This window comes from Chelonia mydas, chromosome 3 (assembly GCF_015237465.2).
Source record: "Chelonia mydas isolate rCheMyd1 chromosome 3, rCheMyd1.pri.v2, whole genome shotgun sequence".
Taxonomy (NCBI): Eukaryota; Metazoa; Chordata; order Testudines; family Cheloniidae; genus Chelonia; species Chelonia mydas.
In genome coordinates this window covers 140,517,709-140,542,389 of record NC_057851.1, presented here as the reverse complement: position 1 = coordinate 140,542,389, position 24,681 = coordinate 140,517,709, and the positions used below count along the sequence as shown (strand labels likewise).

Sequence of the window (24,681 nt, the reverse complement as noted above, 5' to 3'; positions counted from 1 at the left end):
ACTCCCAGCTTTCAGAGCCTCCCATATGGCAAAGCCTGACATAGCAGAATATTGGCTAAAACTAAGATATTTTAATTTATTAATTTTTTTAATAAGGTACTTAAATATATTGGAGTTCAAATGCTGTCTTTGTGGTTTCTAGTTACTCAAAATATTCAGTTAAATAGTCTAACAGATTAATTTCAATGGTTTTAACTAATCCCTTAACAATATTAGAAAGCAAAACACTACTGTGAAGATCCCACATTTAGTTTAGTAATACTGAAAGTCAACTCATATATAAGAACTATTTCAGCAATCAGGATTTCACTTAGTGTTTTACAGCCGGTGGCAGTTATTACAAGAAGGAACTCTTGGAATGTGAAAGAAATTCATACCTACAGGGATTTAATTTATGCAGACTGAATAAGCATCGTACTACTTAAGTACTAAAAACGTTAGAAAAACTTTTGCAACTCCTACCATCCAAGAGGATACTACATTTATTTCTGAAAATGTTTCAGATCTCTTGGGAACATTCACATGGTTTGAGGAATGCAAAGTGCTTTCTCACTCTGCTTGTGCAAAAATTTCATTCTATATAAGCTGGCTCACAGTGTTAGCTGTCGATTATGAAAACCAATAATTATTGAGAAATGAATTCTAAAAAAAATAGTATTGAAAAGAAAATAACACTGAGAAGCCGGACAACTACCATCAACCACAGTAGACTAAACAATCCACTGGCAAAAGGAACCAATTTAGTTAACTTGCCAACTGTAGAACTTTTTTGCAAGCATTTAGAGTTGGATCCGAAAGAGATCAAACCATTAATGAGAAGATTCTACTTCTACATGCAATGCCTGTTTTATGTTTTGAAATAGGCAGCTGTCAGGCTTATAACACAGAATAGATATTTCCATTGCTGGTCCCTGGAGCAGTGGAAAGTTAACTATAGGAAAAACCTCTGTTAACTGCCCTGGATTACTTATGCTTGTCTGTTGTTCCATATTCAACTAAAGAATGTTGAGATGTATATCCCTCTGTAAGTGTTCGCAACACAAGAGGAATGAAAGAATCAGAAGCACAGCATTTAGCGACAAGCAGCATTTGATAAACTCCAGAACGCTCATGTCAGAATCTGAATACCATATGACTATTCCAAAATACTATATTTATCTTTATGTTGAAATAAAATATTCAGTGTTTGTAGCTTTAAATAACCTGTTCAATATTTGCCTCACAACTGCACAAGCCAGGAGAAGTAAGCCAAGAAATCTGCTACTGAGGGCTTGTCTACACTAGAAATGTACATCAACCTATGGTAGGTCGACTTACAACCATCACAGTAATTACTGCGGTGGTTAATGCCCACACTATCCTCCTTTTGTTGGTGGTGTGTCCCCTCACCAGGAGCGCTTCCACCGATTTAAGAGGGGCAGTGTGGGAGGCTAAGAATCTGGGCTCTCAGCTCCACATGTAGCTCCCCACCATCGGGAGCCCGGCCACTCTCCCGCCCTCCCCACACTGGGCACATGGCTCCCTGGCACCTGGAGCCTGGCTGCCCCAGGAGGCTCGAGGACTTCAGGCACGGAGCTCCCTGCTGGGACCTTGGCTGCGGCAAGGAGCAGGGAGCCAAGAGCCTGGGAGTGCAGCCAGACTCCGGGCAGCGGGGAGCCTCCGTGCAGTACCAGGGCTCCCTGCAGGGAGCCGGGCAGGCACAGCCCAACTCTGAGTGAGGAGTCCAGGCAGCAGCTGGGCTGGGAGTGGGGAGCCATGGGGTAGCTGAACTCCGAGCAGGTCAGGCACAGCACAACTGGGAAGGGGGAGCCCAGGAGGCAGCCGTCTCAAGCTGGAGTCCCACCACCCACCCTGTGTCAGCCTGGCTTTCTTGTCAATTTCACGGCTCCAGCAAGGAGCCATGAAATTGACAAGAACGACAGCCAACAGCAGATATAAGTAACACTGTCTATATGCAAAAAGAAAAGGACTACTCCTTTTCTTTTTGCAAATACAGACTAACATGGCTGCTGCTCTGAAAACTGTCTGTATGGACACTGCATTGCCTTAGTTACACCAAAATAAGTCCTATTCCTTTCTTAGAAATGGAGTTATGTTGGTGTAGTAGGGCACTTACATCAGCGGGAGCAAGGCTGTAGTGCTTACACTGACATACCTATAATTAGATATAAGCTGCCTTACCTCAACCTAACTCTGTAGTGTAGACCAAGCCTGAGTAACACGATCAGGTTTCAACCAGTCCGCAGAAAACACTTAACTCTTTACAATTCACATTTGTATAAATGTTTTTGTTGTTAACAAAAAAAAAAAAGGTATTTTGCTGAGACTTTTGGCTTTTCCCCCCTTGACTAATACTGGAATATTGACATTTTGAACTATGCTTTAGTCATAAGTAAAGGATTATGATCTCATTACAGGGTTAAACAGAAAATGAAGTTAAATGTGAGAAAGTGCTAGCTGAAACACAAAACTTAAGTACTAGCCAAGGGAGCATACTGCAGGAAAAGAATGCGTATCTAAGTTCCTTTTGTTTAAATGTTCTATTACTTAAAAATTTTATACATCTCCTGTCAGCAGAAATGCACATAAGATCTTACATTTTCAGAAGTGTTTAGTAATTCTGGGTACTCAAATTCAGACACCCTAAAAGGACCTGCTTTTAAGAGGGTGGGCACTTTAGACATTGTGAAAATCAGATCCCTTTAGGGTGTCCTAATTTGAACACACCAAAGTAACTCTCACATGAAAAATTAGGCCAAGAAAAGTAGAAAATTTGAAACTCTCTGAACAGCAGTTGTTTGACAACTATAATTAAATAGCTCCCCCATGTACTCTCATTCTCAAAAGTTCTAACGTCACTACATAAATGGTTGTCTCAACTCAACATGAATTTGCTGATAAACCCATTAATACACATAGCATATTTTCAGGGAGCGGGGAAGCAGTGTTGCCAACATTCATGATATTTGGTATTTTTCTTACAGCTCCTGCTCCTGAAGTCCAGTCATTACATGAGAATATCAGCTTTTAGTTAAAATAAAAAGTTTCTAGCCCTCAGGGTTTCAGAGACCAGCCTGAAAACATGATCCAAGTGCATTCTAGAGGCTCAAAAATCAGAAGACAAACAAGAACCACCCAAAATTTATTATGGCTTAAAAATAGTAATATGATTTTGGAGGGTCTGACTCATGATTTTTGAACACTTGTTTTTGGCAATACTAGGTATAGGACATGAGATCAGCAGGAGAGTTTTAAATATTTACTCACTTTTGGTTAATGTTTGTAGATCTTCAACACTGGGTGGTCCACTTTTCTTCTCATAAGGAATGACTGTTGTTAAGTACTGTCGAGTGAAAAACATGATTATTCAGCAATTACTTCGCTTATAATTTACCCTGCTTGAACTAAAAAAATCTTATTTATTTTGTAGAATTACAAGATGTTATTTAAAAAGATCAGATATTTTGCAAGAAACAAGTTTCTATTTCAACTGTCCTAAATCTACCTCTGTCACAAATGTCAGTTTTGAATTTTGCCATAAATTACATAAAAAACACAAACATGAAGGTGTATTAAACATTTAAGAAAATAACTGTGTATCATTTAAAGTTCCTTACTCTAACAAGTTCCTTGTATCCCATGTCATGGATCCTACTGAGAGTCCCTTCCCGGCCACCCACTAACACTACGGTGAGGGGAATTCAGGCCTCAGTGCCCCAGATCCCAAGGGTGCTTTAAGTTCCTGTAGTCTGAACTAAGTCTAGCCACTGTCCCAATCTCAGGGTTCCTATGCACATGCTCAGGGTGCAGACCTTCTATCTGTCACTGCCCTCCGAGTGTCAGAACCCACTGTCCAGCTACCCAGCCCCTCTGGACACTTCAGACTGCCCAGTATTTAAACATACCCCCTCAGCCAGAACTCAACCCCAAAGGTGTGAAACTTCTGGTTTACAGTTTAAGTCCCTCAGGGGCACACAATAGTTTGAAGCAGTCAACACAAACACTTTGTTCAATCTACTGACGTTATGCTCTTTATGTTTAATTACGTAAAGCACAAGGCAGTACAGATAACACAAAACAATTATACTTTCTTGTGAAAACCAGGGTCCAGACACCCCAAGGGGAGAACAGAAGGTTTAAATTAGGGCTGTCGATTAATCACAGTTAACTCACGGGATTAAATCAAAAAAATTAATCGCAATTAATTGCATTGTTAAACAATAATTAAACAAGAATTGAAATTTATTAAATATTTTTGGATGTTTTTCTACATTTTCAAATATATTGATTTCAATTACAACACAGAATACAAAAAGTGTACATTGATTCCTTTGTATATTTTTTTGCACTGTAAAAATGATAAACAAAAGAAATCGTATTTTTCAATTCTACTCATACAAGTATTGTAGTGCAATCTCTTTATCATGAAAGAGCAACTTACAAACATAGATTTCTTTTTTGTTACATAGCTGCACTCAGAAACAAAACAATGCAAAAAACTTTAGAGCCTACCAATCCACTCAGTCCTACTTCTTGTTCAGCCAATCGCTAAGACAAACAACTTTGTTTTCATTTACGGGAGATAATGCTGCCCACTTCTTGTTTACAATGTCACCAAAAAGTGAGAATAGGCGTTCACATGGGACTTTTGTAGCCAGCACTGCAAGGTATTTACATGCCAGATACGCGAAACATTTGTATGCCCCTTCATGCTTTGGCCACCATTCCAGAGGACGTGCTTCCATGCTGATGATGCTTGTTAAAAAAATGTGTTAATTAAATGTGTGACTGAACTCCTTGAGGGAGAATTGTATGTCTCCAGCTCTTTTTTACTCACATTCTATCATATGTTTCATGTTCTAGTAGTCCCGGATGACGACTCAGCACATGCTGTTCATTTTAAGAACACTTTCACTGCAGATGTCACAAAACAAAAGAAGGTACCAATGTGAGATTTCTAAAGATAGCTACAGCTCCCGAACAAAGGTTTAAGAATCTGAAGTGCCTTCCAAATCTGAGAGGAATGAGGTGTGGAGCATGCTTTCAGAAGTCTTAAAAGATCAACACTCCGATGCGGAAACTACAGAATCCGAACCACCAAAAATGAAAATCAACCTTCTGCTGGTGGCACCTGACTCAGATGATGAACATTGTCGGTCTGCACTGCTTTGGATTGTTATCGAGCAGAACCCATCATCAGCACAGACACACATCCTCTGGAACGGTGTTCTCACTTTCAGGTGACATTGTGAAGAAGAAGTGGGCAGCATTATTTCCTGCAAATTTAAACAAACTTGTTTGTCTAAGCGATTGGCTGAACAAGAAACAGGACTGAGTGGATTTGTAGACTCTAAAGTTTTACATTGTTTTATTTTTGAATGCAGCTAGTTTTGTACATCATTCTACATTTGTAAGTTCAACTTTCATGATAAAGAGATTGCACAACAGTACTTGTATTAGGTGAATTGAAAAATACTATTTCTTTTGTTTTTCACAGTATAAATATTTGTAATTAAAAATAAATATAAAGTGAGCACTGTACACTTTGTATTCTGTGTTATAACTGAAATCAATATATTTGAAAATGTAGAAAACATCCACAAATACTTAAATAAATGGTATTCTGTTATTGTTTAGCAGTGTGATTAATCAAGCGATTAAAAGAATATCCTTTCTTCTTGGGACTGCAAGGGAGGGTTTGGACTGGTAGCATTGGTCCAGGACAGTAAGTCACAGATACTTCTTTATAGACTGCAGGATAGGCACATGTAGGTAGGTATACAATCCTGAGATCCAGGGAGCATAAGAATTTGCTTGTCTTCACATCTTGAATAAAATATTTTAGAGACTCTCATCCTACAAACATGAGATACCGAGGAAGGACAGACACATTTCAAGTCAAGAACTGGACACAGTCTCCTTGTTTTTTGGACAGTGAAATAGATCCCAATGTCCTTCTGATCTTCCAGGACCACGGCAATGGGCTGTATTTTTAGGAAATTGTTTAGGATACCTCAGTTGCCTTTTTGCTGGGCCAATGTGGCACTGTGTAGTAGAACGGAGTTGTTGTAGTAGAATAGATCTCATACTGAATTGACTGCATATCCATATAGTATTGTCCAGGACCCCTTTGATGTTATTTAGGCCCAGGTATGGAAAGAGTTCCTCAACTTTCCCCCAATGTTGGGACTTTATGTCCAGACTCTAGAAACTTCAGGCTGACTGGTTAAAATCTGAAGGAACTCCTCTGATAATTGTTACTTCCTCCTTTGTCAATGAAAGGCTGTACATTGTTAAGGCCAACTGCTTCTCTAAATGGTTATGCCTCCTTTTTACTGGATTATAGTTTCTAGTTTCCCAGCATCCACTCCTGTTTGAACATGAATTCAAGGTTCAGCTTGGCATCTCCTGGGATAGGACTTTGCTCTTTGAAGCAGCCAAGGACTGTTGACTTTCTCCAAGTCTTACTGAAAGGAAACTGGCCTTTAAAAGGCATGTCTGTTAGCCTGGCTCTGGAAGAAAGAAAACAAACACTAGCCACTGTTTTAGCTACAGGGCCTCTCTCCTGGAGCCATGGCAGTCTCAATGAAGTAGCAGACTCATGTCACATGTGAACTCACACTGAAGACAGTGGTGACCAGAAATGGGAGAGTCTTGGTCACTTCACAGTTTTTATCTTTGGCCTTTGGAGATCTGCTAAGCTTCTGTCACCAGTTCACTGTCCCTGGGAAACATATGCTGCATAAATTGAAGATTGTAGGGACAGGCTTAAGGTCACAAAGATTCTATTCAAAGAGGTACCTCATTTTTTCTGTCAAGGAAATCCTTGAGAGCCGCGCCTCATTTCACAGTCTATGCTGCCCTTTTCACTAACCCCGACAAGGCAGCATCCATTCTTGGGTTCTCAGAAATTACTTGTTTCAATCATTGAACGATCAAAAGGAGAAGCCATATCCAAACGGATTTCATCAAGCTGTGTTATCACCAACATAACCTGCAACCCCCTACGGGGATTTGCACACATTCCACCAGAGCAATATCGACTCGAACAGCATTTTTGAACAAAGTTCCCATTACAGACATCTGAAGAGCAGCAACCTGGGCTTGTGCCCATACATTTACACATTATGCAGTAGAACAGTATGCAACTTCGGATGCACTACTTGGGACTCACTGTATTATCATCTGCCATGACTTCAACTCCGAAGCCCCTTCCTTCCATAGGAGGGCACTGCTCTGAAGTCATCTAAAGTGGAGCACACATATGGACATCACTCGAAGAAGAGGAGAGGGTTACTCACCGTGTGCAGTAACTGTGGTTCATAGAGACGCGCCCTCTATGTGTGCTCCACTACCCTCCCTTCTCCCCTCTACTTTGGAGTTTCACAAACTAAATGTTCTGCAGTACAAAAGGAACGGGGAAGGGGAGTCGGAAGAGGTGGGTGTTGGTCGGGACTATGTTCTCTATCCGCTGGAGACAGAAACAACTGAAGGCTGAAAGGTGGCCTGACCCTTATATAGGAGGGTATGACAATCAAAAGTCTTATGGTATGTTTACACTGCAATCACGGGTTGCGATTGTAGCTCACATAAACATACCTGAGCTAGCTAGATCAAAGCTAGCTCAGGACCTGGAGCAATGAAGCCACAGGTTGGGAAGAACTACAATCCACGTGCCTGGACAGATGCAGATGATCAAAGAGAGAACAGGAGTTTACACATTTAATTCCAACTCCTGCATGTAATTTTATACAGTCTAACTGGTCTTTTCCATCTCTATTTTCTATGATTCAACTATTAACTCCAAAACAGATCTACAGGCTTTTGTCAGCTCAAGTTTGAAAAGGTATCTACTTAAGCCTTAATTAATTTGTGAAGAAAAGTCTGTGCTATGAGAATAAAAGTTCTGGAACAATAAAAGTAATACTGATGGATTAATGTGCTATCAAGAATAAAATTTTCCGTATTAGAAACCTAAGCTTAGAGACATCTAGTGGTTCAATAAAAGGACTCATCAGCTCAGTAAAAATCACAGTTGTTCCACAAGACCATAGATTTTCATATATAAGATCCTCATAAATCAGGTAACCAGGAGTGAAGAAGAAATTGGTCTAACTCCATGAGGATAAAAATTTATGATTTTAAAAAACTGATTTTAAATTTAAATAAATTTTTATGTTTAAAAATAAACATTTAAAATTAATTTTGAAATTATGACAACTGATATTCTGACCTACACTTAACTATTATTATTCTTTTAATGTGTGTTCATTCCAAAGTTTTAAAGAAAGTCAAACCACTTAATTGAAGGAAGTCAATGGCTAAGCACCTGGAACCAGAGTTTTGACAGCGGTAACCTCTTCTGTAGGGGCAGAGAGAATATTTCCTTAATTTCAGTTTTTTCAAAAAGGGCAGTTCATTAATTTATTCACAGCTGAGAAACTGAACGAGAGTGGAAAAAAGCAGGAAAACGTGTTTTTCTCTTCCATTCTATGAATAAGAATGAGGTGAGAGAGGTGGATATCTACTAGTTCTAAAATCACGGTGACCAGAAACAATCAGTTCAATTCACTAACCAAAGATAATACTTACTTTGTTTAATAAGTCAGTCAGTTTCAAATGCAAAACATGTTTTAATCAAATTTTTCTCTTAGGTATCGACCTTATTTAAAGTAATTCTAACAGTTTTAAAATCCTGTTTTCATTTTTTAATGAATTCCAATTTCCATTCAAATGCAGATCAACACAAGTCACGAGTTCAAAAAAACCAAAAAACCAACCAACTTGTAAATAGTAAATGCATCACTACAATTGTCTAACATAAAAATACGAAATTAAGAATTTAAATAAATGTATGTTAAGCTATATAACTGCTTCAGTGTATAGATAAAGTGAATCCACCTGGTTTGCAAAAAGTACCAAATTTAGTGTAAAGGCTATATTTAGTTGCAAATCAACATGTTTTAATGGTTACCAACCAATGAAAATGTATCATTGTTGAGGAAAATAACTAAAAAGTACTAATGCAGCACAAGATTAGATTATTTAAATCAAGGTTTCCTGTATGCCTCTTTAAATCAAGATTAAAATCACTGATTTAAATCAATCCACCCTGACCTAAATGCTATTAACAGAAAACAAACAGTATCCACAAAAACTAAGCAAATATGTCTGTAAACCAGATTCAGAAGTGTGGAAATTGATCAGTTAAGTGCATGCAGACAAGAGAAGGAAGGATCAACATGAGCCTTGTGCATATTAATCAAGAAGCATTTTCCTAAATTCCTTCAGAGTGACAAGGAGAAAGTGAGACATCAAAACATTCTCCATCATCTCAAGAGCCAACCTGTTGGGGACAAAGATTCCAGATTGAGAAAGATGCTCTAGTTCCAGGTGATCAAAGGAGGCAAGAACCTCAGTCTAATAGGACTGGCTACTGCCACCCCCAGCTTGGAGCATGCTGTCTCACCCAAAAAGGAAGCTCTGAAAAATATCCTTGAAACTTTGGTGACTCCTGTACTTGGTTAGAACCATTACTACTTTACAAAGTGGAATAAAAGGACCATGCGAGTTCTTCATCAAAGGAGAGAGAATTTGTGCATTGCTTCTGTGATCTGCACACTACCATTTTGCAAAAAAACTGGCAATTGTGTGTGGCAAACAGACTTCTCTTAGATTTACTTTGTAAGTCCAGACCTAAGAACCACTTGTGAGGGACTATTTTCAGTTTGCTGAACTTGTGCCATTTTCATCTCCTTTTCTCCCAGGTAAAGGCAGCCAAGCATATCTTATGGGGCATTGCCCAGGTCCTCATCATTTAGACCCTGACAGAGATAACTTGACCCACTCCTCCTACATAAATGATCACAGACTGATTTCTGATGTATTTTGGGACATTTAGTCAACAATGCTTCAGACACAAACAGGGTTACCCTCGTCTTCAGGACACTAATATAGTTTAGATTTCTAGGGAGGCAATGACCTGAATGTGGAACCTTCTTCTTTACACACTACCCTTCACACAGTGGATTCGTATACAGCTAATACAATATGCATTGAAGAAATGTGGACGTCTCTTTTAATTATAAATTGTTCTTGCAATGCCACTATGTCAGAGTATCTCAGGGTGTTTATTACTCAGATGTGGCAAGAGACTGAGATTTATCAACTGGATATCAGGCTGAACTCAGGTTGCCTCGCTTGGTGGTATCTCACAAATACCACACCACAGTCCAATGGCCATCTTCTGGCTCTACCTGCAGTACAGTGAGGCTTTGGTAAATGATCCTGTCAAGTCCTTGCAAAGAGAATGAAGGCTTTCATGTCTTACAGGGCTCCTACTCTCTCTTGAAGACAAGGAATGATATATAGTTATAGCTATTTACTTTAAGCTTTTGAGACTTAAGCACCTTATTTGTGGCATGGATCAATATTTGCTCTTTCAAGATGTTGCTCTTGACTAAGTTGCCAATACAAAGAAATACATGCACGCACATTCTGTATGGACATGCTGCTATAGCCACTAGGGATCTTAGGTTGTGTGGGGGTTGATTCCAAACCCAAACTCTTTTTCTGCTGCTGTTTAAGTAAACTACAGGAAGCACCAAGGAACAGCTTGCTCTCTGTACGCCAAGTTCTGTGGGACTGAAGCCTGGTTTCTCCAAAGTCCAGGATTCCATGACATCACAGCTTAGTTAGGTATCCCTTCCCTTTGAATGGAGAATGGGAAGGAAATTCCATAAAAATCAACCTTCCACATAGCCATTGGACTTTTCCCCTTCACACAGGAGGATAGAATGGGCCCTAAATTAGTTGATCTTGAGAAATAATCCAGAGAAGTAAACCCTCTGTGATGCTGTATGGAATCTGGGGGACACTTAGAATCATAGAATATCAGGATTGGAAGGGACCTCAGGAGGTCATCTAGTCCAATCCCCTGCTCAAAGCAGGACCAATCCCCAACTACATCATCCCAGCCAGGGCTTGAGGATATTATGAATATCAATATTGTAAAACTGTAATGAGTTATGCCAGATAGGCCATGTAAGGTATCTGCAAAAATGTTATAATTTGCCAGATATGATAATCTCATTTATGTGTTTGTATCATCTTTGTATTATCATTTATAGATATGTATGACTATCTGTATTTCAAACTTGGGCTATGCTTCTGTGGGACACTCCCAGACAGTTTGGGTATCAGCTCTGCCTAGTCTGCTTGATGGCCCATTAAGATCATCAGCTATACAATGGACCCACTGAGAGAAGGCAGATACACCTTATGACTCAGCAAGGCATGCAGGGGCATGCCTATGGACAGAACTCTAAAGGCTTTCAGGACATGTGCTGGGCAGCTTGTGTTTGAAACAAAGGAAGCACAAGCCTCATGGCAAAAAGACTATAAAAGGCAGCTGCATCTTCTCCATTTTGTCTTCAATCCTCCTTCTTACCTCTGGAGGAACTTTGTTACAAATTGAAGCTCTGAATAAAGGACTGAACGACCCATCCAAGCTGTGGATGTATTCCAGAGGCACTTTCAAGGCAGCAAACTCACTAATACTGCAAGGATCCTGATATATGGACTTTGAAGTCCTTGTATGTATGTGACTATTTTACCATTTAACATCTCTCTTCTTGTTCTCTCTTTTTTCTTTATAATAAACCTTTAGTTTTAGATACTAAAGGATTGGCTGGCAGTGTAGTATTTTGGGTAAGATATAAACCTATACTGACCTGGTAACGTGGCTGACCCTTTGGGGTCAGAAGAATATTTTGTATATGTGAGTGGAGTTTTAAAATAACTTCTCACTGTACTGGACCTAGGTGCTGATTGGGAGCCAGAGACTGGAATGAAATAAAGGGAGCTGAGGGATTTTTTTTTTTTTTTTTTTTTTGCTTCTTGATAACCAGTGTGGGGGATCAGAAACAGAGTTTGTGACTGGTTGGCGAGTTTAACTTCAGTTTTACCCACCAGTCTTGGGAGGATTTGCTCTCCCTTTTGCAGCCTGCCCAGAACTTGGCATTTCCAGTGAGGGCTGCCGCAAGTACCACCGGGGTCACACCCTCAACTTGACTACATTTTAAGAATCTTGCTGTTTATCAATATCATAAGTACTATACGAAAGATATATTACACATACAATTTTTGTACCATTACAGTTCAGAATCTAAATTAAAATATGGTAATTAAATACTACTTTGAAATAAAGGATAAAAGTTCTATATTTAACAATGACATGAAATATTAACCATTATCCTAAATAGTGGTATTCTATGCCATGTATTTTCCTTATTAATATTTAAATCAATAAAAACAAAAACTTACCTTTGGATATATTATTATATCCAGAATATTTGTATTCCATACAACTGGCTGCTTTTAACATAATGCAACTGTCAAAGGTGTAAAGATATAAATGCAATTTTGTAGAGGCAATTTTGTTATTCAGAAGAATGAGCTCTGAACATTGGGGTTTGCTTCTTCTTTATTCTCCTTACTATCTGTTACCTACCTCCTTAAGGCTTAAGACTGGAGTGAAGTTTCTAATTTAATGCATCTTTCTAAAGTGGGTTTTATAGACATGCAAAACATTTCAAGCATGCATTATGCTAATATTTATTTTTATTTTCAGATGTGACATAAAGCCTTGGAGGAGGCTGTAATTTCAGTGCATTATTTCATACACATCAAGACTTGAGTGGTCTTTAACCACTGAGGAGAGAAAAAAACACTATAGGCCTACTGCCACCCTGAAAGCAGGAGAGGATGTGGTGAGCATACAGCAGTTATTTTTTCAATCTGAGCACTAAATATGCTTTAGTTGCCATCTTTCAAGACCTCGATTTCTACAGTAGCACCAAGCAAAGAATGAGGAAAAGTGAGAGGATAACCCAGCACCTGTTTCTCTCCACCCGAGTTTCCAAACGTGTGGCGGAAGCCATTCTGAATGACATTTGAGATCCCTTCCATGCTGAAGCGCTAAAGATAGCAAAAACATGGCAGAAAAAGAAGGGGACAGAGAAAGAAGTTCAAAGACTATTAGTGAGCATTTACCCAGACAACATAAGTAAGATGAATGCCAGAGACAAGCTGTTAGAATGTGTTACAATATATTTTAACATCTTTGTTTGCTGTTCATATGCAGAAGAAAGCTTTGACAGAGGGGTTTATGATTAATAAATATGAACCACCATAAACATTTTAAAAATGACCTGATTGTGCAGAAAATTTTCTGCACAGAGTCGGAGGAAAAAATCTTTATATGGCAGACCACTTGTTTATACGTAAGTACACCTTACCACTTCGTTCTTATTTAAAAAAATGTTTAAATCTAGACTAAGATTTTAAAATATATTAAGAGCATCTGAAATATTGTAAATAGGCTGATAAAGATCTTCAAAGTTTACTTCAGAGACAGCCCCTCTTATAAAGTTATTATTCAAACACTATCATATTTAAAAGTACACTGCTGACATTTAATATTTTTATGAAGTCCGATGGAGTATGTACTACCAATTAAAAATATTTTATAAAAATTACTCTTTTACATTATCCTACAAAGAATTTTATGCTTTTGTATTTCCTCTGCTACAATAACAGCAACAATTAACCACAGTAATAATTAACTGTATTCCCATAATTATGCTGATATCAAAAATGCACAAAGTTAGTTAACTAAGCAGCTATATTAATTTCAAGGTCCATTAGAAACAAGTGGAAGCCAAGTAAAAATAATCAAAATGTATCCTACCAAATCTGTCCTTTCGTTATTTTCATTCCACTCTTGTTCACTCAAGGAAAGAAGTTTAACAGATCCACACTTCTGAGAATCAGTCTCACACATGAAATTCAGAAGCTGACTAACAAACTAAAAAGTAACCAACCCCAGGATAATCGTAGAGAGCTGTGATTTTATATAAGTATGCATATATAACGTTACTCATGCACATTTCCCTGCATTTAATTTTTTTAAAGGAAGAATTAAATGCGATGTTAATACAATGTTAAGTTTGTAAATTTAACACACAACATTCAGGAAATGAAAAAGTGAAGGCTCTCAAAGGCACCTTAATGCGCTTTTTTGGAATATACTAAAATATTTTTGTGACTCTAGGCACCCCTGTATCTATACCACACAGACTACTACAATAATATTTGTACAAAATACGTCTTGTGAGGTATCACATGAAAGTTAATAACAAGCTGGTTATTAATATCATTTTGAAATCCATGTTAATCTCATATGTGAAGTTATGAATCCCTTTGTCTGATGTTTCTAAAACATGTTTAAGACAAGACAGCTTAGCCTAGGTGAAGGTGATAAACATGTCTGTCATAGACAAAGAAATGTGGGTTTACCTCAATATACATACTGGCAGTAAATAAAGCCATCAAGCCAAACTGGTGGGGGTTATTCTGATCCTGAACTTGAGAGGCATTCAATTAATATGGCTCCTTCACCCCAGAAAAACACAGGAAACTGAATCCCCAGAAGGGCTTCCTGACTTGAGCGACAAAGACATTTCTTTGGAGATATAAGGAACAGAGACAGACTCCATCTTTATCCTTCACCTTAGGAGACAAAGGAACTAAGCCATATGATCTCCGTGATGGGTCCTGGCCAGCCCAGCCAGTAAAAGCTGAAAAGGAGACTGTGGGTGAGAGAAACCATCTTGAACAAAGACTGCATCATGCTACATTAAGTATTAGTCTTTTAGATGTGTGGTTTCACTTTTATTTTCTTGTAACCATTTCTACCTTTGTCCCTTTTAACTGGTATCCCTTAATCCATTGCTCATTTGTAATAAACTTGTTTTCTTTCATTATAAATCATCAATGTTGTGTAGTTCACTAAAGTGTGTGCTTCTAGAAAGCTAACAGGTTGGAGTGTTTTACTGCCTCTGTAAAGGCAATGAACCTATCACTTCCCTGGGAGGGTCAAGTGAAATAGACTGATCTCTGCAGTAGGATGATTTTGGGGCAAATATAGGACTAAAAGGGTACTAAGGTCAGCTTGCAAGGAGCAGTGAGGTTGGGCAAAGCTAAGGTGAGGCTTGTGGGCTGCTGGGGTCAGAGGTCTAACCTAGATCAAAGCTACACAGCCACAATGAACCCAGGATTACATGGCAGATGGTGACTGAGCCCGTGTGAACCCCAGAACATCACAATTTTACATCTTCAAAGTCCTGAACTAACATTAAACTAATCCTCACAGTACTTTTGTTAAGTAGGTTAAAAAACTCTTTATCTTCATTTTACAGTTCAAGAAAACAAAGAGCAAAGCGATTTGCCCAAAAAGTCTATCCATAAGTAAAGGGCAGAATGGGAATTAGAATATTTGATTATTTCTTATCTTGTTAAATATTTGGTTTCAAACACATCTGCAATGGAATTATTCTTGCTACAGTAAAAGAGACTTAATATTCCAGTTTTTGTCTTTCCATATAAAATACCATTGCACTACTGAAGGCTTTTGCTTTTTAACAATACTGGACACTTCTTTGCTTTCCACACAAAATTGCTTGAACTTGCAATTTGAAAACACACTTTTGAAAACTGACCTATTTGTTTAGCTGTCTATAAAAAAAGTTAGGTGACTAGCTTTATGTAACCATTTAAACCTAGGCCTAGGTTCCTTGACTTATGTAACAATCTATATTTAAATATCTGAACCATAGTAGGTTTTTCAAAGGTGCTTAGCTCCTGCAGTCTTCATTACCATCAGTGGAATCTGGGGTTGCTCAACATCTCTGAAAAAGAAGGCCAATTTTATGTAGATGTCTAAATATGTATTTAGGAGCCTAACTTTAAGCAACCTGGTCTGAAAATGTCTTATATCAGGGGTTGCATACCTACATGTGGAAGTGTCAAGTCCATTTATTTGAAACTCCAAAATTGAATCGTTTCAGAATGGGTCTGAATCACTTTCCTCAAATTTGAGCCACTCTATGTCATTATTTTTCTCTTCCTACGTTAATTTAAAATACCACCTTTTGCTATCCCATGATAAAAAACCAATAAGGAGTGCATTTTATATAAGTTTTTAACTGAATTTCCAATATCACACTCAGTAAAAACAAGCTAAACCTAGTTTATACAAGGAATTTAATCCTTACACATTCTGTTTCTTTTTGAGATTAGAGTTTTCCTAAATTTACTGGTGTCTAAAGAGAGTGACTTTTAATTATGTTTGGTATAGTCTTTCAAATTTTAGTCATTTACATACAATTCTCTTAATACCCTTGCTTAAAAACAATGATAATGTTCACCCCCTGATCTGTCTTGCTTATGTCACAAAGACAAGCAATTCTTTCCCTTTAGCTTCAGCTATTCACCTCTAAGGGTTTGTCTACACAATTTTTGTATTGATTTAACTATACCTGTTTAGCTACTGATATAGTTAAAATCTGTGCAACTCTTAAAGTGGATATAGCTATGCTGATAAGAGTATTTATATTAATTATAACTTATTTTGGTAAATCTGCAGACATTCAGATTTCTAGACCAGGGGTGGGCAAACTTTTTGGCCCAAGGGCCACATCTGGGTATAGAAATTGTATGGCAGGCCATGAATGCTAACAAAATTGGGGTTGGGGTGCAGGAGGGGGCTCCGGGCTGGGGGAAGTGAGGGCTCTGGCTGGCGGGCTTTGGGGTGGGGCTGGGAATGAGGAGTTTGGGGTGCAGGAGGGTTTGAGGGGTTTGGAGGGTGGGAGGGGGATCAGGGCTGGGGCAGGGGTTTAGGAAGTGGAGGGGTGTGTGTCTCTCAGGGATGCAGGCTCCGGGGGGGGGGGGGGGGGGGGGGGGGGCGGCGCTTACCTCAAGTGGCTCCCGGAAGTAGTGGTATGTCCACCGTCTGGCTCCTACATGGAGGCGCAGCCAAGCGGCTCTGTTGTGCACTGCCCTGTCTGCAGGCGCCGGCCAATGGGAGCTGCGGGGGCGGCCTTTGGGGCAGGGGACAGCATGCAGAGCGGAGCCTCTTGGCTGCCCCTATGCATAGGAGCCGGAGGCGGGACATGACGCTGCTTCTGGGACCTGCGCAGAGCAGCCTCCAACCCTGTTCCCTGGCTGGAGCGCCAGAGCAGAGTAAGCCCTAGACCTTGCTCCCCAGCGGGAGCTCGAGGGCCAGATTAAAATGGCTGGCGGTCCAGATTCGGCCTGTGGGCCTTAGTTTGCCCACCCCTGTTCTAGACAGTCCAAGGTTTCATTAAAAAAGAAGTTCTATCCTTTATGCTTGGAAGACAGTCTTCTCAATTCAAACATAAGTAACTCTTTCTAGAACTGAAACAAGAACTTCAAGAAAGATGTGACCTGCTCCGCATTCATCTCACATATGTTAGCTGAATCCTAGCTAAGACACTTACAAGGTCTAAAAATGTAGACAAGCTACTGAGCGTGTGATATGCACATACAATCCCATGCTTGTCAGTACAACAAAGCTTAAGAACTACCACTTTTCAATATTTTTAAATTAAGCTGTTTCAGCGTTAAAGAATATCTTGTCTAGACAAATAAAATAATTGTTTGAAGAAGAGAGACACCATGAACTAATATCACACATAACAATTTATATCACTTAAAAGCAACAGGAGACATGTGACCGAATAACCCAGCTCCATATCCCCTGGGAAGAAAGAGATCTGAGAATTAGAGGCAAGATAGTGCACGGTGCACCCACAGGTCACACGATTGATTCTTGGGAGGTATCCAAATAATTTCATTTGCGGTTCAGCTGCTGAATCTCATTCCCGAGGATAAAACCCAGAAGAGTGGATCTAGATATCTAACTTCCTTCAACGAAGGCTACAAAATATATACTCACTTATGCTGGTTGCCTCTGAAATAGTTTACTGCTCAATGAAAAATTAATAAATCCCTTGATGGAAGGTGAATCCCTTATCCAGTGCCAACAGAGTTCACAAGTGTGCTGCTTTAAATTTGTGTTCAGTTAAAGGGTCAGTGCGCCAACATTATTATTATTTACCCTGTTCTTCTTTACAGTGTCTACCATTATTGTGATATGAAAGCCTTCATAATCTATGACCTAAGTAGTAAAGCAGTTGAACCCTATGAACCTTCCCAGTAGTTACAATTGCTTTCTGTCCTTGTACGCAGTAAAGGCCAGACAATTTTCAGTCAATGGCATAATACAAGTCCCATTATTTTCAGCACCCTCAATCTTGTTCTCTTTTCTGTTTGTAACCCTCTTTTCGCTCCTATTCTTTGTAGAGGGTTGCCACATAAAAAGTCTGCATTTGTCAACTATTACCAAACAGTGATGTCACACTACTATAGTTTTTCCTCTGCTTTTGCAAGGATATAGTAGGTGCAGTAGCAGCTTAATCAGTACTGACTTCTTAATGGCTTTCACTATATTCACTGGGAATTAATCCCTTTCATCTGGTTTGTAAATGGCAAGAAGAAAATTTGGTTTGATTTAGATATACATTTTGGCAGGTTAATCTTTAATTTTAATGTAGGTTGCTTAGTTGCCTCATCACAGGCACCATATCAGCGTATTAATTTTTAAAAAAATATTCTCTAACGTATTATTCAATGTATTTTCTGTTACCTGGTATACTTAGATTTGCTGCTACTTACACAGTAAACCCAGCAGAAACAAAGTAATATTCCTATTTAGCATATTCAGAATTAAAAAACAAAAAAAAGTTTGTCAAACAGTCTAGCTTCCTCAGGGTATGTGTTACTTGCTTTGTTTTGAATCAAATAAACGTGTGATTTTTACATGATCCTGTAAACTATATGAGCATAACTTAAGTGGTACTTTTGCTTAACAACTTTCAGATGTACAGTAATTTTGATCTGACAGCAAACACTTTCTACTAAAAAATTATACTACCACCATTTACATTCAGTTTCCATTATTTTATGGTGTGCTAAACAACTGAAGAATATTTCTTATTTCAGAGTAACAGCCGTGTTAGTCTGTATTTGCAAAAAGAAAAGGAGGACTTGTGGCACCTTAGAGACTAACCAATTTATTTGAGCATGAGCTTTCGTGAGCTACAGCATCCGATGAAGTGAGCTGTAGCTCACGAAAGCTCATGCTCAAATAAATTGGTTAGTCTCTAAGGTGCCACAAGTCCTCCTTTTCTTTTTGCGAATATTTCTTATGTTCTCCTTCCTCTTCTCTCATTAACGAACCGTATTATGCACAACTTCTGACAAATACAGGGGTTAACTGTACTTCTTCCGTCATCATATCAGTTTGATAACATTGCAGTGTGAAATGGGTATGCACCTTTTTTTCCCAGTGGAATGAGTTACAGAAATAAAGAGAATTATTTAGGTACAAACACTAGAATGCATGGCAGGAACTGTGACAATTAACCACACGGTTACATTCTACTCTCTATTTAAAGCTTGCAGAGATAAATCATACACTGCATTTTGATCTAAACAAACTATAAGGAGCACACAAAACATCAGTATTACCTGTATATTAGCACCCAAAAAATTAAAATAATGAAGTAATGTGAAATTTCTGTTTGGATCACATAACAGTGGCAATCCAGTAATGTCAAATTGGATCTTTTAACACTAGACTGGACAAAGTGTTCGAAAAGAATACTGTAAAGAAAACAACTGCACTGGGAGGAATCTAGACTGGATGACGTAATAGGTCTTTTCCATCTCTAACTCCTGTTATTTTAATCCTGTCAGAGACTTTTTTCCTTAGTTTGATCGCATAGTTTATAGAGAGCAAACCAAATTTATATGTCTTTGTACATTAAACTTTGATCCCAATACTACTCTCATATCAGTTAACAGGAACTTTGTCACCGACTTCAGTGGAACCAGCACGGGGTCTACATTTCACTATGCATAAATTCTGCATACTAGACTCCATCAGATTAATTAAGATTTGTACAGCTATATCAATGACAATACTGTACTTCCTGCATGTCTAGCAGTGATATGTGCTTTACCACCTACACAGTCAAAATCATGAAGCATGTACAAGCAATGACCACCTCTCCGATGAGCAATGCACAACTGATTTTGAGCCAGAGTGCAAGTGATAAAGTTGCTGCTCAAAAGCTGGGAAAAAGCTAAAAGTCTGGTAGGAACCATGAAAAGCAATGTAAGTCTCAAGGGAAAGAACTGAACATTGCTTATGCTTGAAGATAAGGGGTAAATCTACATCATTTACTAGGTGTGAGAGATATTTATGACTACTTCCTTATTAGATAAATGTACACTATGAATTAACACTTAAAAAACCCCAGAATTCTGCATGAATCTCCATATAAGTATCACAAAGACTCTCTTACTGTTCCAGGCATATGACCTCTTTCTTGTTTGCCATTCTGAGGACTACCATTTTTCAGCTTTTTCTTCTTCTTCACTGTTTCTTTGTGTTCTCTCTGTTTGTTTTGTACTTCAATGAGGACAGAAATGAAGCTATTTTTCACTTCCTTTTCAAACTCCAGCTCATCCCTTAGAGCCAACTGCTGCACCAGCTCCTCAGAATAATCCTTAATGGCAGTCTCAATTTCTTCTAGTAGTTCATTTAGTTCAGCAACAGACAGTTTTTGTACTCCTATTAGAAAAAGAAAGAAAGAGAGAGTATGTTCTGCATAATGTATAAAAAGCGGTGTCAGTTTTTTAGGCATGGGGAGATTATCAACAAAAACGATTTTTAATTATCCCAAAAGTTTTGATAATTTATACTTCCACCACCAAAAAGATGCCATAAATAATTCTAACACAAACACACTATGTGCTTCTTGGGGATACAAGTTCACCATGAGCTTTTTTTAGGTTCGCTATTAAAATATGAAAATAAGAAAATAACCACAGCTTTTTGATTACCCCAGAACTTGGTGAAAAGTTATACATAATCTTCAAATATAGGATGGCAGCTCTCCCTAAAGAAAGTGTGGTGAATCACTGCACAAGAATCATCTCCTGACATGACAATCTTGCTATCTATCACTTTATATCTATTTTTTCCTCTCTCTCTTTCTCTCTGAAAAGCTATTGAAAAAGTTATGGCAGGACAACCCATGGTCATTTCTGGAGTCTGCATATTTCAGGCCTGGTATGATCAAGAGTTCCATTGGGCGATGAAATTATAACTACGGATACTGTTGCTGATTCTTTTAAATCCATGAGAAGCTTTTGTAACCAGTGATCACAAAATGCTGCTGACATCCGCAAATCGTAGGAAGAGTGGATGTGTCACTCAACTGGCTTTGTTCCTTTCTTACAGATCCCACACAGTAGTTTTGGGTAACTGCTCATTTCCTCCAAGGACTCTCACAAGGGGTGGTACAACAGCCTATTTGTTCACCTTGAACAGGAGGGGTGACAATCAGGTCAGTGGAAGGCTAGTGAGAAAATAGGGTTGTGATATATTTTGCATGACAACAATAGACAGCTCTATGTCTCTTTCTTCTCTGTTCAGGCTGGTGTGGTAGGGAATGGATGACCTCATGTCTCTGAAATAGGGACTAGATGAAGACTAGCTGACACGCAAATCAGACAAGAAAGAAGTGATGTTGGGTCAGCTATGGAGCGCATCAAAATACAATAGTGAAAGTTACATGGGATACTCCCTCTGTCAGGTATGTCCACCATTTGCAACACAACTTTGCCTTTTAGAGTATTATCAGCTCCCAAGTGGCTCAGATAGTAGGTGTGACAAACAGGAATCAGCAGACATGTTCAAGTTAAAGCTTGCTTGATTTAAAAGGGAATATGCTGATCAAGGAATGTTCTCCATGAGCTCTGAGGCTGTAGAATTCACTCCTGCACCTAAGTTCGCCAGAGTTGGAATTTGTTACCATCTAGGCATGCCACAAAGCCCATTTTTTTCCCACTGGCATTTGGGGAGCAGGTCAAAGAGGGGACCTGAAGAATATGATACATATAATGTGATGAATGAGATGGATATTATTGTGTGGTCAGGTTCAATTAGCAAGTATTTTGTAGATTTTATATTGTTGCAAAATTGTTTTAAGGATGTTAAACTGCCTACCCATAGATAGGTGCTGAAAAAATTAAATATATCTACAAGTACAACACAATACAACTCCTGCATGTAGCAGAGGATATAACTGAAACATGATTTAATTTCTTCAACTACCCAATGGGAAAATTATACTGGAGCTAGCTTTTCTTCACTCCCTTGCTAAGGGGGAAATCAGTAGCATTACTGTAGATGGTTCTTCATTCTGGCAAGGGACTAAAGGGCAATCTTTACATCCTCAGAGCAGCTTAAGCCTCAACCCACTTTAAAAGCTTAAAACAGTTTAGGCTTAAACCCTTAGAAAGCATTAATGTGGTTCAAACTGCCGAAGGCCTTTAAAACTGTTTAAGATGCTTACGCCACTCTATATTTTCAGCATGTTGGCTGTGGCCTCTACTTAAAATCATAGAATTGTAGGACTGGAAGAGACCTTGAGAGATCATCTAGTCCAGTCCCCTGCACTCATCGCAGGACTAAGTATTATAGACCATCCCTGTCTTGTAGTATAGCATCTTGGTTATGTCATGGTCAATCAGTTTCTGAATAACATGGTGCCCCAATGTGTCCAAAAAATTGCAGGGCTGTTAACATTCAGTAAAATCAACTCTGATTGTCAGTGCTGGCAAAACAAACATGCCAACCTAGGTAAAGACATTCTGATGACGTAACTGGCAACTAGAAGAGAGTGAAGTTCTCATATGCAGATTAATTCTGAAACTTCTTTGCAACAAAAGAAACTGAGGTAACCACCACTTTCTGTGGGGCAATGACCTTAGAAGATGTCAGAGTAAATTCTGAGGCATTGGCAAAGCAAAACTAAATGATTTTTTCATGCAAACCAAAGCATCAGTTGGTCAAAGCTGACTGTTCATCCATAAAAAAAATGAATGACAGGAATAACTGATAAGGAAGAGCAAAATGAATAGCATATGAAATACAAAACAATGCTGAATATCAGAAGGTCTCTGAGAACACCTGAATCTTTTAGAAAATGTGGAAACCTTACTCAATAGGCTTTGAAGTCTATACCTTGGATTTCCCACCTCTGAAATGCATATTTTGAAGCCTTAGAACAGTGATTCTCAAACTTCATTGTACCACAACCCCCTTCTGACAACAAAAATTCCTACATGACCCCAGAAGGTGGGAGGCAGGGGGAGCGAAGCCTGAGCCCACCCAAGCCCTGCTGTCCTGGGCAGTGGGGGCCCAAAGCCGAAGGGCTTCGGCCCCAGGCGGTGGGGCACAGGCTTCGGCTTTGGGCTTGGACCCCAGCAAGTATAATGCCAGCCCTGGCAACCCATTAAACTGTTTGAGAACCGCTGCCTTAGAGAACGCTGCCTGGGATTCCCAGAGACCAGCCAGGACAGTACCGTTTGCAGCCTAAGTTTACACTAAAGACAGCAAGTCGTCTTGCCAAATGCCAGGTAGTTTTGTGGAGAGGCTTTGGACAATACAGACCCTGAAAGCAGAAGTGAGAATGCTGTCAAAGCATTCTAAATCCAACCAAAACCAGAATGATGTGGTGACAGCCACTTTTTGGGCCCATGTCTTTTCCCAGAGGGCAGTTTTGAAGTACAAGCCAGAAGAGCACAATCTTCAGGGGCATAACTTAACTCTGTTTAGCCAAGAGTTTCCTTTAACTGCCATTCAGTATATCATGGTCACACTATAAATGTGAACTCTCCTAAGTCTTCCTTTTTTGCAAGACAAAGATGGGAATTAAGTATTTTCCTTTGGCACAGAATAAAAGAAACAGTTACTTACTGTAACTGTGGTTCTTTGTGGTGTGATGCAGACATGTATTCCACTTAGGTGTTTGCGCCCCTAGCATGCTGGAGCCTTTTGCCTTGAAGTTCTCAGAGTGGTGGGGCTCATGCCTCGTGGTCCCTCTCCTGGCTATATGAGGCAGTGCCACCCCGACCCCTGCCAGTTCCTTCAAACCGAAATCCCATGAGAGGAGACTCCAATGCAGAGGGGAAGGAGGGAGGGTTGTGGAATACACAACTGCATCACATCTCAAAGAATTAAAGTAACAGTTTATTCTTCGAGTAGATGCAGACGTGTATTCCACTTAGGTGACTCACAGGTAGTATCCCAATCCAGAGGCAGGGCTTTGAGTCTACTGAAATAGGGATCACAGAACCACCCTTGCAAGGCCTGGGTCTGCTCTGGAAGATGCAGTAAAATAGCATAATAGTCCGTAATCGTATATATGGATGACTATGTGGCTGCCCTGCAAATGTCCAGTTTGGAAAGGTCACTGAGGAACACTATTGAGGTCGCTTGTGCCGTTGTGGAGCGAGCCCTGCTGAGGAGGCATAGCCGAAGCTTTGTCATACGCATTCTTAATACAGGATGTTATCCATCTAGAGATGGTCTGTGCTGAGACCGCTTTCATGCGGTTTGCATATGACATGAACACGCGAGGCGAAGCACCAAACAGTCTAGTCCTGTCTAAAGCTAGAGTATGGAGGTGCCTGACATCCAGAGCATGGAGATGCTGTTTCTTTGGGGAGGAATGCAGTTTAGGGAAAAAACACAGATAAATACACCTCCTGATTCAGATGAAACTGAGACCACCCTAGATAAAAATTTAAAGAGTGGTCACAACGTTACCTTTTGCTTGGACTAGTGAGTGTAATGCGGCTCAGCCATTAGAGCCTGCAACTCACACATCCTTCCTGCCAACA

At 39.3% G+C, this 24,681-nt stretch overlaps 1 protein-coding gene across 5 annotated transcripts in view; it reads right to left on the bottom strand.

Annotated features, from left to right (window-relative positions):
- The window catches only part of FEZ2 (fasciculation and elongation protein zeta 2), a 55,431-nt gene that overhangs the window by 12,549 nt on the left and 18,201 nt on the right, over positions 1–24,681 (bottom strand). For 3 of the 5 annotated variants that reach the window (XR_006289741.1, XR_006289743.1, XM_037895415.2), the window contains exons 5-7: positions 20,292–20,560; positions 12,898–12,978; positions 3,268–3,343 (exon numbers count right to left, since the gene is read on the bottom strand). Coding sequence is in view for 2 of the 5 variants with exons in the window: in XM_037895415.2 (XP_037751343.1) it covers positions 3,268–3,343; positions 12,898–12,978; positions 20,292–20,560 (426 nt within the window). In the remaining 3 variants the exon portion in view is untranslated. The remainder of the gene's footprint in view (positions 1–3,267; positions 3,344–12,897; positions 12,979–20,291; positions 20,561–24,681) is intronic. The other 2 variants (XR_006289742.1, XM_037895416.2) reach the window with 1 other exon arrangement.